At 41.7% G+C, this 16,590-nt stretch overlaps 2 protein-coding genes across 3 annotated transcripts; both read right to left on the bottom strand.

Moving 5' to 3' along the window:
• Positions 1-1,251: 1,251 nt before the first annotated feature.
• On the bottom strand, positions 1,252-15,723 carry LOC100247035 (uncharacterized). 2 transcript variants are annotated; one of them, XM_019225126.2, is made up of 10 exons: positions 15,647-15,723; positions 14,348-14,435; positions 14,150-14,251; positions 13,923-14,018; positions 13,661-13,692; positions 13,515-13,550; positions 10,782-11,365; positions 9,538-10,685; positions 1,961-9,437; positions 1,252-1,483 (listed from the first exon to the last, which is right to left on the bottom strand). In XM_019225126.2, the coding sequence occupies exons 8-9, from the start codon at positions 10,015-10,017 to the stop codon at positions 8,904-8,906; spliced, it is 1,014 nt and encodes a 337-aa protein (XP_019080671.1). In that variant the 5' UTR covers positions 10,018-10,685; positions 10,782-11,365; positions 13,515-13,550; positions 13,661-13,692; positions 13,923-14,018; positions 14,150-14,251; positions 14,348-14,435; positions 15,647-15,723; the 3' UTR covers positions 1,252-1,483; positions 1,961-8,903. The 2 variants fall into 2 exon arrangements, with proteins under 2 accessions (XP_019080671.1, XP_019080668.1); XM_019225123.2 differs by lacking the exon at positions 15,647-15,723 and adding an exon at positions 14,957-15,618.
• On the bottom strand, positions 13,442-14,392 carry LOC132255050 (superoxide dismutase [Cu-Zn]-like). The gene is made up of 5 exons (XM_059742676.1): positions 14,314-14,392; positions 14,150-14,251; positions 13,923-14,018; positions 13,661-13,692; positions 13,442-13,474 (listed from the first exon to the last, which is right to left on the bottom strand). Exons 1-5 carry the CDS (start codon positions 14,390-14,392, stop codon positions 13,442-13,444), a joined length of 342 nt encoding a protein of 113 aa, XP_059598659.1.
• Positions 15,724-16,590: the final 867 nt, after the last annotated feature.

Below are 16,590 nucleotides of genomic sequence, written 5' to 3'. Positions count from 1 at the left end.
AGTTTTGTTATTTGCTAAATTTATGTATATTGTTTGAGTAAATTTTTAATCATGTCTTAAATTATGAAATATTGCTTTCAAATGTGAAATATGACACCGTGAAAATTCGTTAAATAAAATTTAATAGTAAATAAAGGATTCATAATATCATTTGATAGGATGTTCAGAGTTTGGCTTGACATATGAGTTTAGTCAAATATATTCAAGAATGTCTTATGAGGATAATCATTAGAGTAGAAATCTCTTCATGTATTAAATGAGTCTAATTGGTTAGAATGTTCTTGGATAATCAACCATAGATAACATGACTTTTTCACTTGTATGTTCATTGTGCAACAATCGATCTACTTATGTTTGGTTGGTTATTGATTGTTAGGAAAATCAAGTTCACTTGCAATTTACTCAATTATGATCTCTAATTACGCAAAATTTTAAGGCAACCCTCCAAGCCTTTCAAGGGCAATCAAAAGCCTACTTGAAAAATAAATAAATGAATAAGACTAACATGATGTCAATTTGATCATCAAATGGTTTAGGCTTTAGATGACACCATAATTATTATCAAGCTTTAGCATTGTAAATCATGTTCTCAAATTTAGGAATGATTTGGTACTACCATTATGTTAGAGGGATACCATATAAAACTTTTTAAATTGATTAACATTGAAAGAAAACCAATAAAAACATTAATATTAAAAAATTAAATTAAAAAATAATAAAAGAGAGAAGTTAACCAAAGAACTGAAATTAAGATAATAGATTGTGAGAAAAAAACTGAAGATATTAAAAAGATGTGTACAAACAAATGTTATATTTAAGTTGGAGACTAAAATAATCTTCTTTTTAAATTTTAATGTTTTGACTATTAATGAGCTTTTATTAAGATTAAGGTTTTTACCACAAGCTATATTTCACACTTGTTTGATCTTCTTAAGAAATCAATTAGATATAGAAAGAGTCGCATTCGAATAAAGAAATATCCCTAGACACATTTAGATGATACCACTTAAGTCTAAATCTGTTGAGGTTGATTAGAAGGGCTAGTAACCAAGGTCCTACCACATAGCTATGGTTCGCTATCCCACTCCGAACACATTAGACCTTCATATTCATAGTTTTATTCCCTATTTGATACACACCATCCAAACTTTCATTCTTAATGTCAATGCATATTGAATCTTTGTCTATCTTAATTTATTTTATCCATTCCTTACCAGATCCAACTAAGAGAACTACCAAAAACACTTGTGAGACATGCAAAACCAGAGGAAGTTTTAGATATAACTGGGAAATAACACAAAAGATTTAAGATCATAACATCATACATCACACCATAAAGGACAACCTTCTTCCCTTTATTCTTTCAAGTTTTTGAGTCTTGTCTAGGGATCTCTCATGCATGACAAAACAAATGTCTTCAACTACATGTGTTTACCATGAGTGTCGGTAGAGCTAGTTTTTTAGGCTTGCAATCCGATAACTCCTACAAAGAGGTAAACAAACACACAACGTTAGGGACAAATGAATAAGATAAAAACCTAAGAAATGTAGAAGTCTAATAGAGAACCCATATGCATCTTTTGATGATCCCAAATAACATTATAGACAAAATTTATCTTACAAGTGCATTTAAAGAACAAATAATAGTGCAATCATTCCGTTTTATCCCCATAATAATTTGGAAAAGAAATTCTCAGTCTGCTATGGTGGGGAGGAAAAAAAGAGAATAAAAAAAACTAAATATTGGAAAGCACTCACTCATACTTGAAATGATTATAGTATCTCAAAATTTTTAAATGCAAACAAAAATTGCATAAGAAACAAAGTGATTTATCTTATTTCATTTCAAATTACATGAAAAAAAAAAAAAACCAAATGCATGATTTGATTTTCATGTACCAACCAAAGCCCCCCCTGTCACTACAAAGGAAAGGAAAAGAAAAGAAAGAAATATGCTTACCACAGGCTACTCTGCCACCAGCATTTCCCGTGCTTTTGCTGAGCTCATGTCCCCCTAAAAAAAATATAGAAAATAAACTGTTATTGCATGCTCAGAAAGCAAAGATATGCTAAAAGGTAAAATAAGAATAAAAATAAGAAAAATAGGAACACATACGTCCATATTCTAACAAAGTCAAGCCATTCCCACTTGGGCCATATTCGGAGTTTTTTTTTCCAAACAATAAAAACAGACTAAACAAGCCAAGTATTCTCTTCTAACCAAATGGTACTGGTGAATGGCAAGCATATATCAAGGAACCAATCAACCTCGATACCAGGGCCTGAAAAACTTAATAATGCTCCAGCAGCTAGCATATGTGGCTTCTGGAGATCATAGCAGAAGCCCAAAAGTGAGTCAGAATTGTAGGGACCCCTCCCTCCGAGACACGTGGCACACATCTTACAGTGACACATGGCACGCATTGTCACCCGAGTCACCCTCATCCGGATCTCCCTATAAAGCGCACATGGCACACTTTTCCGGACTACCTCAAGGAAGACCAAACGACACTTATAGACATATCATCCGGAGGGCTTACACAATACATCCGGATGATCAAGAAGACCAAACGACACTTATAAACGTATCATCCGGATGGCTTACACAATACATCCGGATGATCAACATATGCCATCCGGATACAATGGTCCGGATCATTGACTGAAGTAAGCGAGTCTTACACGCTATCACAACAACCAGCCATGGCCCACGTCCCATCACCTGCAGAGTGAAAGGACGAGTTGGGGTGACAACAAATCACTTCCCACGATCATTCTACATGATCACTTCCCACGATCTCTGACAGCCGCTTCACCTACCACGGTTTCTGACAGCCGCCCGTAGGGTGGCGATGACCATACTGCCACCTCATGTCATCATAACAACACAAAATATCTCCTCACCATTAATGAGAGGAACAGTACCCCTGGCACTATATATAAACCTTCACACGAAGAGGAAGGTAATCTCCTGATACCTAGTAAAAGGCTAACTGATTTATCCCTCTCCCTAACCATGGCTAACAAAACCATTGGAGGGTGCGTCTGGACACCCTGTCCGGATGCCCTTTTTGCAGGTATAACGATTGAATCAAGAACCTATTTTGGTTGAGGTCGCGCATCCATCCATTTGGCAACTACGTGGATCGTCAGGAATGCGAGGCATCAACATTGGCGCCGTCTGTGGGAATTTTTATTTTCATTTGATTCAGTCACTTGCAAAGATGGCCACACCTTCCCGAAGCCATTCAGCCGATAGGGGAGGGGATGATGATCGTGAATGGCGTAAAACCATCGAAAGGAGACAGTTGGCAAGCGAGCGACAACTCAAAGCTCTCCTCCAGGAGACAGAGAGATTAAAAGAAGAAAACGCTGTACTACGCATCCAGGCTTCGACATCAGGGCCTCCTCGTCGTCAGCGTTCAAGAGGCCAAGTAGCAAACTCAAGGACAGAACCAGAATCAATATATCCTGGATCAGCAGGAGCTATCCCAGGAGCATGCAACGTGAGGCCTCATGAGCCGCGCACACCTATGCCTCGAGCCCCACGTGAGGAAAGCTCAGACTCTACTCACTTTTCAGCGAAAAGACAACGTGATAAAAAATCTCAGTTGTCAAATTCGATGCGCGCAAGACTAGGCCCACAAAAGCCTGGGCGATCAAGGCCACCAGTAGCCACAACCTAGGCACCACGCCCTGACCCTATGGTCGCCCCCATGGTGCAGAATGTGCACCCGCATCGTGACCCCATGGTCACCCCCGCGATGCGAAACGTTCACTCGCACCTAGCGGAACAACCGACTGGGAGAAACCTCCCAAACGAGCCACCCATCGGCTCCATCAGCAAAAGGCTGGATGACATGCTCTCCACGCCTTTCTGCTCTCATATCATTCACTACGAGCCCCCAAGGGGATTCCTCGTACCAAAATTTTCCACATACGATGGAACCAACGATCCCTTCGATCACATCATGCATTATCGACAGCTCATGACGCTCGATATTGGCAATGATGCACTACTATGCAAAGTATTTCCCGCCAGCCTACAAGGACAGGCCTTCTCATGGTTTCATCGCCTACCTCCCAACTCTGTTGGCAATTTCAGGGACCTGTCCGAAGCTTTCGTCGGACAATACTTGTGCTCCGCTCGACACAAGCAAAATATTAGCACCCTGCAGAACATAAAAATGCAAGACAACGAATCCTTGAGGGAATTTGTGAAACAGTTTGGCCAAGCCGTACTTCAGGTAGAGGCTTGCAGCATGGATGCTGTCCTACAGATCTTCAAGCGAAACATCTGTCCAGGCACTCCATTTTCGAATCACTAGCCAAAAAACCTCCTACAACGATGGACGACTTGTTCAGACGTGCCAATAAATATTCAATGCTCGAAGATGACGTACGTGCAGCCACTCAGCAAGTCTTGGTTGCCAGACGGCCATCTAGAGGTGACGCGGAAAGAAATACTAAACCTTCGGACCGACCGAGGCCATCTGACCGAAGGCAGGAAGGGCCAAGTCGCCCGGAGAGGCGCCTCTCACACCTCTTTCCATATCATATGAAAAACTTCTCCCTATGATCCAAGGCTTGTCTGACTTCAGGTGACCAAGACCCCAAGGAACAGACCCATCCACAAGGGATCATAACAAGATATGTGCCTTCTACAAAGATCATGGTCACACAACAGAGACATGCAGGTGCCTCCATTTTTTGGTCGAAAAGCTCATTAAGGCGGGACATTTAAAGCAATACCTCTGCTCAGGTGCTGGGGAAAGAGACGTTCCCCAAAATCTCAACTCTGGAGCCCCCAGAGCCCCAACTGCACCCAAGGCCGTTATAAGCTATATTAATGGAGGCCCATCTGACGAAGAGTACGACTCTAGGCGAAAAAGACAGAAGTTGTTGCGTGCCGCATCAACACGCGAACGCATCAATTCCATCCGGCCCGGGCTAACTGGAGGGGGTCCTCGCCCCATAGATGGGACAATCATTTTCCCACCAGTTGACCCCACCCGGACACTACAGCCACATCGAGACGCCCTCATCTTGTCCCTAGAGATAGGGGACTTCGATGTGAGACGCATCTTGATTGACCCGGGCAGCTCCGCCGATCTTGTGCAAGCATCGGTCGTTAGCCACATGGGACACTGTCTCACAGGCCTTGAAAACCCCTGACGAATCCTGTCCGGATTCAACGGCTCATCAACTACATCCTTAGGAGACATTGTACTGCCGGTCCAAGCAGGCCCAGTTACTCTCAACGTACAATTCTCAGTGGTACAAGATTTATCACCCTTCAATATCATCTTGGGGCGCACATGGCTACACTACATGAAAGCCATCCCCTCTACATATCATCAAATGGTGAGTTTCCTAACCAACGATGGGCAAATTGACTTATATGGTAGCCAGTTGGCCGCTCGCCAATGCTATCAGATAGCACGAGAAGCAGGGGCCAACCAGGAGGATGCATCTCCCCCTTAACTCAGCCATACACATGACCAATAACAATTATTAGGTCCGGAGGACAAAGATCCCCCGACAGCGGATCCCTTACAAACGATCCAAATTTCGGAGGAAAACACTCACCTCACGAACATCAGTTCCCTCATGACGACCGAAGAAACTCAGAGCATGCAAAATATTCTCAGACAGAATCATGACATCTTCGCATGGACACATTCCGATATGAAGGGAATTCATCCCTCTATTTCCTCTCACAAGCTTAACGTCTTTCCAGCTGCCAGACCCGTCCGGTAGAAGATTAGACGTTTCCACCCGGATAGACAAGAAGTTATCCGGAATGAGATTGACAAATTGCTAGAAGCCGGATTCATCAGAGAAGTATCTTATCCGGATTGGTTGGCAAACGTAGTGGTAGTACCCAAAAAAGAAGGAAAATGACGAGTTTGTGTAGATTACACCAATCTCAACAATGCATGTCCAAAAGATAGTTTTCCCTTGCCGCGAATAGATCAAATTGTGGACTCCACTTCCGGGCAAGGGATGCTCTCTTTCTTGGATGCCTTCTCAGGATATCACCAGATTCCCATGTCCCCGGATGACGAAGAAAAGACAGCATTCATAACGCCACACGACCTCTATTGCTACAAAGTCATGCCATTCGGACTCAAAAATGCTGGCGCCACTTACCAAAGACTGATGACAAAAATCTTCAAACCTCTCATAGGCCACACGATAGAGGTATATATTGATGATATCGTGGTCAAAAGCAAAACCCGAGAGCAACATGTCCTTCACTTACAAGAAGTTTTTCACATCTTACGAAAGTATGGTATGAAGCTGAATCCTTCTAAATGCGCCTTCGGCATAAGCGTTGGCAAATTCCTGGGGTTTATGGTCAGCCAAAGGGGCATAGAGGTCAGTCCGGATCAAGTCAAGGCAGTTATAGAAACACCACCACCCAAGAACAAAAAGGAGTTGCAACGCCTCACAGGCAAACTTGTCGCACTAGGGCGCTTCATAGCCCGCTTCATTGATGAATTACGACCCTTCTTCTTGGCAATACGAAAAGCTGGAGCACACGAATGGACGGACAGTTGCCAAAATGCTTTTGAAAAGATTAAGCATTGTCTTATGCAACCACCCATCTTGAGCAGCCTCATCCCAAAGGAAAAATTATACATGTATCTAGCGGTATCAGAATGGGCAATCAACGCCATTCTATTCCGCTGCCCCTCACCAAAGGAGCAAAAACCTATCTACTACGTCAGCAGGACATTGGCAGACGTAGAAACCAGATATTCAAAAATGGAGCTAACAGCCTTAGCCCTTCGAAGCACTGCCTAGAAGCTCCGCCCTTATTTCCAAGCTCATCCAGTGATCGTACTAACTGACCAGCCCCTTCGTAACATTCTGCACAAGCCAGATTTAATCGGAAGAATGCTATAATGGGCCATTGAATTGAGCGAGTTTGGAATCGAATTCTAACCCAGATTGTCTATGAAAGGCCAAGTAATGGTTGACTTCGTGCTAGAATATTCCCGAAAACCCAGCCAACACCACGAATCAAGTAAACAAGAATGGTGGACTCTACGAGTTGACGGAGCCTCACGCTCATCAGGCTCTAGAGTTGGGCTCCTACTACAGTCCCCAACTAGGGAACATTTGGAGCAAGCCATCAGGCTGGGATTCTTTGCCTCTAACAATGAAGCAGAATATGAGGCCATCTTGTCCGGATTGGACCTTGCCCTTGCTCTATCCGTCTCCAAACTCCGGATCTACAGCGACTCACAACTCGTGGTAAAACACGTCCAGAAGGAATATGAGGCTAAGAACGCACGCATGGCGCGATACTTAGCTAAAGTAAGAAACACCTTGCAGCAATTCACCGAATGGACAATCGAAAAAATCAAGCGAGCCGACAATAGGCGCGCTGACGCCTTGGCCGGCATAGCTGCCTCCCTCCCTATCAAAGAAGCCATTCTATTGCCTATACATATGCAACCCAACCCCTCTGTCGCAGAAATCTCCACCTGCAATACCATTGAGGCACCCCAAGCGGACGGCCAAGAATGGACGTATGACATCGCAGAATATATCCGGACAGGAACTCTACCCGGAAATCTCAAACAGGCACACAAAGTCCGGGTACAAGCTGCCCGTTTCACCCTGATTGGGGGGCACCTGTACAAGCGATCCTTCACAGGACCTTACCTTCGATGCCTAGGGCATTCAGAGGCCCAGTATGTGTTAGCTGAGTTGCATGAGGGAATATGTGGGAATCATTCGGGAGGACGATCTCTGGCACATAGAGCTCATTCGCAAGGATACTATTGGCCAACAATGAAGAAAGACGTGGCAGCATATGTCAAAAGATGTGATAAATGTCAAAGGTATGCCCCCATTCCGCATATGCCATCAGCAACGTTGAAATCAGTCTCAGGCCCATGGCCCTTCGCGCAATGAGGCATGGACATAGTGGGACCCCTCCTAGCTGCACCTGCCCAAAAGAAATTTTTGTTCGTTGCCACAGATTATTTCAGTAAGTGGGTGGAAGCTGAAGCATACGCTAGCATCAAAGACAAGGATGTCACCAAGTTTGTATGGAAAAACATCATCTGCCGTTTTGGAATTCCACAAACTATCATAGCTGACAATGGTCCTCAATTTGACAGCATCGCATTCAGGAATTTCTGTTCAGAGCTGAACATCCGGAATTCATACTCCACACCGCGATATCCCCAAAGTAATGGGCAGGCAGAAGCCACAAACAAAACCCTAATCACTGCCTTAAAGAAAAGGCTTGAACAAGCCAAAGGGAAGTGGGTGGAAGAGTTACCCGGCGTCCTATGGGCCTATCGAACCACACCCGGACGCCCAACAGGAAACACTCCTTTCGCCCTCGCATATGGAATGGATGCAGTCATTCCTACTGAAATAGGTCTTCCTACTATCCGGACTGACGCGGCAAAGCAGAATGATGCAAACACAGAATTGGGAAGAAACTTGGATTGGGCAGATGAAGTGAGGGAAAGCGCAGCCATCCGGATGGCAGACTATCAACAAAGAGCATCCGCCCATTACAATCGTAAAGTAAGGCCCAGGAGCTTCAAAAATGGTACGCTAGTCCTTAGAAAAGTTTTTGAAAACACTGCTGAAATGGGCGCAGGCAAGTTCCAAGCTAACTAGGAAGGACCCTATATAGTGTCTAAAGCAAGTGAAAGTGGAGCCTATCATTTACAAAAGTTAGACGGAACTCCATTACTTAGACCATGGAATGTTTCCAATTTAAAACAGTACTATCAATGAAAAAGCAAGACAAGTACAAATGGGAAAAAGAATTGTTTTATTGATATATGTCAATGTATGTACAAAGAGGTCTCCGGACCACAAAAAATACAGAAAGAAGATTACAGAAGAAATTGCAAAAAGAAAAGCTATCACGGAGTGGGCTTGTCATGAAGTTTCTTCTCTTCACCCGGAGGAATTGAAGGGACGTCTCGCTTTATGCCATTCTTCTTCATACAGCAGCGATAGCCAAAGATGAAGGTATCATCCACTTGCTTTTGATAGTCCGCTTCAAGCTCCTCCCTCTCTGCAGCAAACTCCCGCTCTAGCTCTTCTTTTTGCGCTGTTAAGCGCAGCTGCAAATCTTCTTTCTGCTTCTTTTCAATTGAAGCCTCTGTCCGGAGTTGCCTCACCTTCCCCCTCAGCCGGGCCACCTCATCCTCTGCCTCACACAGACGGGTGAATGTTGATTCCTCCCGGCTCTTAGCCTCAGCCAAATCCGCCCTGAGGGCTTCGTTGTCCTCTTGAACGGTGGATAAGCTGGCTTCAACCTCCTCCAGTCTCAGGCGCAACTGGTTTTCACTATCTTTGCGCCGAAAGGCAAAGGTCTTCATATAATTAGTGGTCCGCAACAGGTCAGTGAAAAGATCGTGTTGTTGGGCCATGCCGCGGAGACCACTCACCAGCTGCAGGCAAACACACAAACGAGAAAAACAAAGTTATAAGTCACACCACAAACACATATCAGAATGACAAAGAATCAAGAAGCACAAAAAAACAATATACCGTTTCCACCATCTCGAACATCTTGGCTGAAGGTACGATAGCAGTCGAGCCGGGTGGAATCTGTTTCAGCTTATCTTCCAACTCCGCGTAGCTAAAAGGGCTAGCGGAGGTGCAAGCCGCGTCATTAACAAGATCCCCACCTGATGAGGCGACAGAAGGCGACTCTTGTTTCGGATTCGGGGCCTCAACATTTACGGCTGGATGGGTCTCCCTGGGTGCAACCTCATTCGGGACCATCACCGGGACGGCTGGAGTCTCAGTTGCCATCTCTACTTCACCCCCCTCCGGATGAGCGTCGTGGGCGGATGAGCAACTAACTTCGATCTCTTGCTGACGATCTTGAAGCCGCCCGATGAGTCCGGACCTCAGATTGCGCGCCGAACGAGGCCTCTTTGAAGGTGGCCCCTTCACCAAAACAAGAGCCAGACGGTCCGGATCGTCAGAGGGCTGACTCTGACTTTCTGCCGCTGCTTCCTCCATCGGGGTTGCACAAACGGCTTCAGCTGCATCGACATCCGGATTAGGGGAGTCCGGATGGTTGATGGACGCAGCTTCCTCAGCCAAATTATCCAGACGGGCAACCGCTGCCAAGGAAGTACTCGAGTGGTTCAGCCCCGCGACGTGTCCTGATCCGCTTGAGATAGAATGAGGAGCAGGGTTCACTGGCTCCTCTATTATTACCTCCGCCTCATGAGTAATTGGCGGAGGGGCAAAATCCTTGGGAGGGGTGGGCTCCTTCACCCCCTTCCCATTCTTCACCAGCTTCCTCTTTTTCGTTGGAGCTTTATTTGGAGGAGAGGCTGCGCCGCGTTTCTGTCCGGGAGCCTTATGAAGGGTTCCTTCGTTCTTCTTCTTCTCCCGATTATCCAGGAGCGCTCGGCGTTTTTCAGCGTCCGCCTCTTTAAACTCCTAGTAAATTGGGAGATCCTTCACAGTATAATGCTCCCCAGGCACTACCTCCTTTGGCATTTTCCTGGGGAGAATGTTGACAACATACTCTTGGGACTCCCGGACGACCACCATCAGGTTCCGCGCAGTAAGCAGCGTCTTGTAGCACCTCTCCGTGGCATCTATCTCAAACAACTTATTGAGACAGGCAAAAGACACCTTTTCCACCCAGTCCACGATATGGCCCCTCCTTTCCTGACCTACGTTGACAGTAACAAAAGGTGAGAAAACCGTCCGAAAAAATCAACAAAAGACAACAAAATAAAAGCCGGACAAAAGTGTCAAAGCAAACTTACCCGGAATCACTAAGGAGTAGTTTGGAGAGAAGGGCCTCCCCGGACGTCCTGGTGACCCCGCCCATACACCCCGGACCGCTACGTGTCCCTTCGCCCCTCCCTTTATCGAATCTGGCAGCTCCGTCACCAATTGAAGGAAGGGCAGGTGAGCGGACATGCTGAAGATATCAGTTTTTGCCTTCTTCAGTGAATAGACAAAAAACACCTCCAGTAGCGTCAGGTCGAGGTTGTACAACATGTTTATGATGCTGCATCCCATTAGCACCCGGACGATGTTGGGATGAATAAAGGCGGGTGGAATCTGGGTGAAATGGAGGAATTCCTTGAACAACGCCGGTAGAGGGAACCGAAGCCCCGCGTTGAATTGCTCCTTTGAGAAGATGATGGTATTTTTTTCGGCCGGCACAGGCACCTCCTCATCATTTAGCAGTTCCACAATCACGCCATTGGGGATACAGAACCGGTCCCGGAATTCCTTCACATCCAGTTTGTCCGTCGCTTTCTCACAAGCATTGCCGGCCTCGGAAGATGAAACAGTTTTCTTATTCGAAGACATTTCTTAGCCCGAAAGTTGAATAAAAAGCCTACATACAAGAAGCTCAACAGTTAAACACAGCAATCCAGAAAATCAACAAACACCAACATTCAACACACAGTCGCAAGCGATTTGCCCAAAGCAAGTCAAAAATCAAGCCAATGAACAAACAAGCGCAACAAAGGGAAAACAAAAACAAAATGCACGTACCAAATAGAAATGCCGCGAAGAAAGGTTGATGTTGCGATACAAAATCACCGGCAAGAAAAACTCTAGGGTTTTTTACTCAGAAAAGCAGAGGAAAGCATAGGAAGAAGAAGAAGCAAAAACTCTCAGAAAAAACGCAGTAGGAAAAATACAACAGTAGGCACAGTATGCTATTTATAGGGGGACAGCCCCTCGGAAAGCCAAACGCCCAGCAACGCCATCGTTGAAACGACATGCTGCCTGGGAATACCCAGAGTCGGCGGCTCACCATAAATGCCTTTTTTGGCTTCCGCACCCCCACTCGCCACGTGGCCCAACCAGACAAAAGGTCGACTTCGGTTTTCAAAAAACCAATTATTTTTTAACCCGCCCATTTTTGCTCTGGCAAAATAGGCAAGTTAAAAAGGGGGGCATTGTAGGGACCCCTCCCTCCAAGACACGTGGCACACATCTTACAGTGACACATGGCAGGCATTGTCACCCGAGTCACCCTCATCCGGATCTCCCTATAAAACGCACATGACACACTTTTCCGGACTACCTCAAGGAAGACCAAACGACACTTATAGACATATCATCCGGAGGGCTTACACAATACATCCGGATGATCAAGAAGACCAAACGACACTTATAAACGTATCATCCGGATGGCTTACACAATACATCCGGATGATCAACATATGCCATCCGGATACAATGGTCCGGATCATTGACTGAAGTAAGCGAGTCTTACACGCTATCACAACAACCAGCCATGGCCCACGTCCCATCACCTGTAGAGTGAAAGGACGAGTTGAGGTGACAACAAGTCACTTCCCACGATCATTCTACATGATCACTTCCCACGATCTCTGACAGCCGCTTCACCTACCACGGTTTCTGACAGCCGCCCGTAGGGTGGCGATGACCATGCTGCCACCTCATGTCATCATAACAACACAAAATATCTCCTCACCATTAATGAGAGGAACAGTACCCCTGACACTATATATAAACCTTCACACGAAGATGAAGGTAATCTTCTGATACCTAGTAAAAGGCTAACTGATTTATCCCTCTCCCTAACCATGGCTAACAAAACCATCGGAGGGTGCGTTCGGACACCCTGTCCGGATGCCCTTTTTGCAGGTATAACGACTGAATCAATAACCTATTTTGGTTGAGGTCGCGCATCCATCCATTTGGCAACTACGTGGATCGTCAGGAACGCGAGGCATCAACAAGAATAACTTTAAACCATAACTATTAGAACCCCTCTTTTGCAATCACTCACATCACATAAAATTTGTGATGTCAACAAAACCTACTTCTATTTTGTGAAGAAGCTTTCAGTTCTAATAAAAGTAAGGCCCATTTTACCCCTAATCCAAACATGAACTTTGTTAACAATGTTAAGCGAGGATGAGATGGATATTTAAGTTCTCACACAGATGTCAACCATGCAATGGATAAACTAAATTTTTCAGCTTGATTTTTAAGGCAAGCTGGGTGTCGGATGACTTGGATCTCAGCGATATTTCAAAAATCTCCCTGTGGGTTTCTAATATTTAACTTAGAATCCCCCGATTTAGTGTAGTATATTAGTACTTCCTTGTAAAAATGAGGTAACTTCAAATGCCTCCTTATTGACTCAACAAAGGCATAATTGTAAAACACAATTGATTCTATTTTCAAAGCATTTCTTTTCTCTAAAATTCATCTTGCACAGCTTGTATCAGATTAATAAAAATAGCCATCCTGCACAGCACCCATGATAAGAATAAAAATAATTACTGTGCACAAAATGATGGAATAAGTATACATACGTTTGTCCAAACTTTGTAAGATGGAACTTAATAATGTTCCAGCAAAATATAAATTAACATTTGTCATAAGCTAGGACTGGACTGTTCATTCTTATCCATTAGTAATCCACAGGTCATAGAATAACAGTAGCATAAAATGGAAACACCTGAAAAAAAAGCTCCATAGATAGAAGTTTTACAGCTTACCCTTTCAACAATGGAGTTTGATCCAGTGAGAGGAATCTTTAAACAGAGACAAATACATTTTTTAGATAACAAGAACCAAATTTCAACCTAGCTGGTAAAAAGAATAAAAAGAAAAAGAAGACAAAGTGGTAAAAAAAAAAACCTACCTGCTTGTCAACAATTTTGAAATTAACAGTACCTGAAAAGCACACAATCAAATGAAAACACCTTAATGACTAAGAAAGTTCAAATAACATAACTGAACTAGATATACAGTCCAGATATTCCATTCATATCACATAGCTTGATATCTATACAAGGATCTAAGAAAAATGATTGCCTAAAAAGTAGCAATGCCGGGCAAACAATAATAATGCTTCTAATGGTATTCTAGTAATAGTTAATTACAATGAAGTACATAGTACATACCATCCTCACCAACAATGACATTTCCTAAATCACCAGCATGACGATTCTCGTCTTCAGGAGCACCATGCTCTTTTCCAGCAGGATTGAAATGAGGTCCTGTAAATAATAAATAAATAAGTAATCTAAATACTTAAGCTAAAAAGAAACATGCAGGAAATCTAAAGAGTGTAAGTCTAACCCAGTGGCAAAGGATGTAAAAAATAAAGTAACCAATAATTAGACAATACCAGTTGACATGCAACCATTTGTTGTGTCCCCAAGGGCATGCACATGGAAGCCATGAAGTCCAGGCTTAAGGCCAGAAAGACTCCCAGTCACTGTAGTTGAACCTAAAGAATTGAGAAAAAAATAATGAATTTATAGGCAAATATAGCAATCTAAATTTCATTACTTATCCAGAGAAACTTGGTAGATTTCTTGATTACCATCTCCTTCTTCAGCGAGTTAGATAGTTCCACAAACACCCTCATTACTGTTAAGAACGGCAACAGCCTTCACCATTTTCTATGTGATCTAAGAGACAAAATAGTAAGAAATACAAACTTAAAGCGCCCTATTGTATGAGAAACCACAATATTTTTAAAATTATAGCAACTGATAAAGAGGTTTCATTTACATATAAAATGCTTGGATTGAAATCAATAATCAATCCAATGATAAAAGCAAAAGAAAATAAATGGAAAGCAAAACACCTACCAATAATTTTAGAATAAATAATGATTTGCTACCACCAAGGGAAAGGTATAGTCCATACACAAATTAAAATATAATCCTCCTACTCTACCCATTAGAGATGGGATACAAATTAGTGCATTACTACATAATTTTAACTCCATTTTAGCACAATGCATTCAGAAAAAAAAAAAGTTAAAAAAAAAAAAACCACTGCTTCTACAGAATCTCCCAGAAAATCCCTAATTAAAATAAGCAAGCGACAAGTACTTTAATTTTTTTTTACTCTTCTCAGAGGCCCAAAAATCTCCATAAATGAAGACACGGTCATGTTCCTAAAAGACAACAGAGGTGTTCTATACCTTGCACAGACAACAATATTCTTTTTCTTCGTTTTCTTTCTTTTCTTTGTCCTCGGTCTTCTCCTTTTTTTTTTCCCCCTTTTTGTAGAAAAAGGGTTCAGTGCATTTTACCAAGAAAGAGAAGCTCACACAAAATTTCAACAAAAGAAGCGAAATTATAAAAAATTAAACTAAATTATAAAAAATAAAAACACCCTTTAGCCACGCTATAACATGTAATACACAAAGCAATTCAATATTAGAAGGAAGTAATGACATATATGTATAACTTCCACCACTAAAAGGCATAGGAACAAATAAGATTACCCATCAAATTCACCAAAACGCAGAAATAATTTTGAAAAGAAAAAACCTCCCTTATGAGGGAAAAAAAGAAAAAAAATTCAAAGTTTTCCAAACAGAACTGAAGAGATCTGCTAAAAATCATTTATTCACAAATTCACATAACAAAAATGAAACACAATCTAGCTACAGAATCCGAACATCTATGGTCAACTATACTAAAAATCACAATATATACACATAAGAAATGAACACAACACAAAAATCTAAAAGCATCGTGTATAAAAAATAAATAAATAAATAAAATAAATAAACCGATCCTCGACAAAACACCAGATCAACACAAAATCAAACCCAAAACTCACAGATCAGCTACAAAAAATTGAAACCTAGCAAAAAAAAATTTACATGAATCGGATCGAAGAAGCAATTTATAGAAGTGAAGAGTAAGGGTAAGAATCGGCTCATTTTAGTCTCTATTCTCACCTACCACTATCTTGCGCTTAATTTTCCTATTTTCTGTTTGGATAAATGACCTTTTCTCGAATCACACCTATCACCTACCACTATCTTTTGCTTAATTGTCCTATTTTCTATTTAGATAAAAAATCTGATTTTTTTTTTTTAAATAAAAATAAAAATAATTAATTTTTAATAGAAATAATATATTTACACGGTGGATATAATTTTTTTTTTCTTCATAAAATTAAAAATACATGTAGAAGGTTTGCTACTTTTAAAGATAAAACATATAAAAGAAAAAAAATTGAAATATTTTTTAAATGGATAAATAGACAAGCAATGAATTGAATTTAATAATTTCCGGCCAAAGGGAGGCAAAAAGGAAACTTGGAATATCCTTGATTTATTGTTTTATCCTTTTATTGGTTATAATTTTTTTTTCTTAAAATTTGGACTAAAAAATAGGGAGAATTATCTTTTGGGGGTAGATTGCCCCCCAAATTAACAAAAGGTCCATATAACTCATCAAATTGAGTTGAAGGATATGAAATAGTAACGGACAAATATACCCTTTAAGAACACATATAAAATATTTTATAAAATTAAGTTAAATAATTTTTTTTAATTATTTTTTTTTCAAAAAAACTAAATTAAATAAAAGTAGTTTTCAAAAATATTAAATTAATTTTTTTTTTCAAAAATATTAAATTAAATTAAAGTATTTAAAAAAAATATTAAATAAAATAAATTTATTTTTAAAAAATATTAAATTACATAAAAGTATCTTTTAAAAATATTAAATTAAATAAAAAATATTAAATTAAATAAAAGTATTTTTCAAAAATATTAATTTTTTTCTCAAAATCAACAAATGACATTTTTGAAAATAC

The sequence above is a fragment of the Vitis vinifera genome, chromosome 14 (genome assembly GCF_030704535.1).
Source record: "Vitis vinifera cultivar Pinot Noir 40024 chromosome 14, ASM3070453v1".
In the NCBI taxonomy this organism is placed as follows: domain Eukaryota; kingdom Viridiplantae; phylum Streptophyta; class Magnoliopsida; order Vitales; family Vitaceae; genus Vitis; species Vitis vinifera.
Note: the sequence above shows the minus strand (reverse complement) of the source record. Positions and strands in the feature narration are given on the sequence as shown.

What these genes read in the sequence shown, in the direction of transcription:
- LOC100247035 (XM_019225126.2), bottom strand. Translation starts at nt 10,017, where the DNA reads ATGGAGGAAGCAGCGGCAGAAAGTCAGAGTCAGCCCTCTGACGATCCG. An exon ending in TGTTCGAGATGGTGGAAACG is followed by an intron (nt 9,438 to 9,537) that starts GTATATTGTTTT and finishes GTTTGCCTGCAG; the next exon opens with CTGGTGAGTGGTCTCCGCGG.
- LOC132255050 (XM_059742676.1), bottom strand. Translation starts at nt 14,392, where the DNA reads ATGAGGGTGTTTGTGGAACTATCTAACTCGCTGAAGAAGGAGATGGTA. An exon ending in AAATGGTTGCATGTCAACTG is followed by an intron (nt 14,019 to 14,149) that starts GTATTGTCTAAT and finishes TATTATTTACAG; the next exon opens with GACCTCATTTCAATCCTGCT. An exon ending in TCAAAATTGTTGACAAGCAG is followed by an intron (nt 13,475 to 13,660) that starts GTAGGTTTTTTT and finishes CTTTTTTTTCAG; the next exon opens with GTGTTTCCATTTTATGCTAC.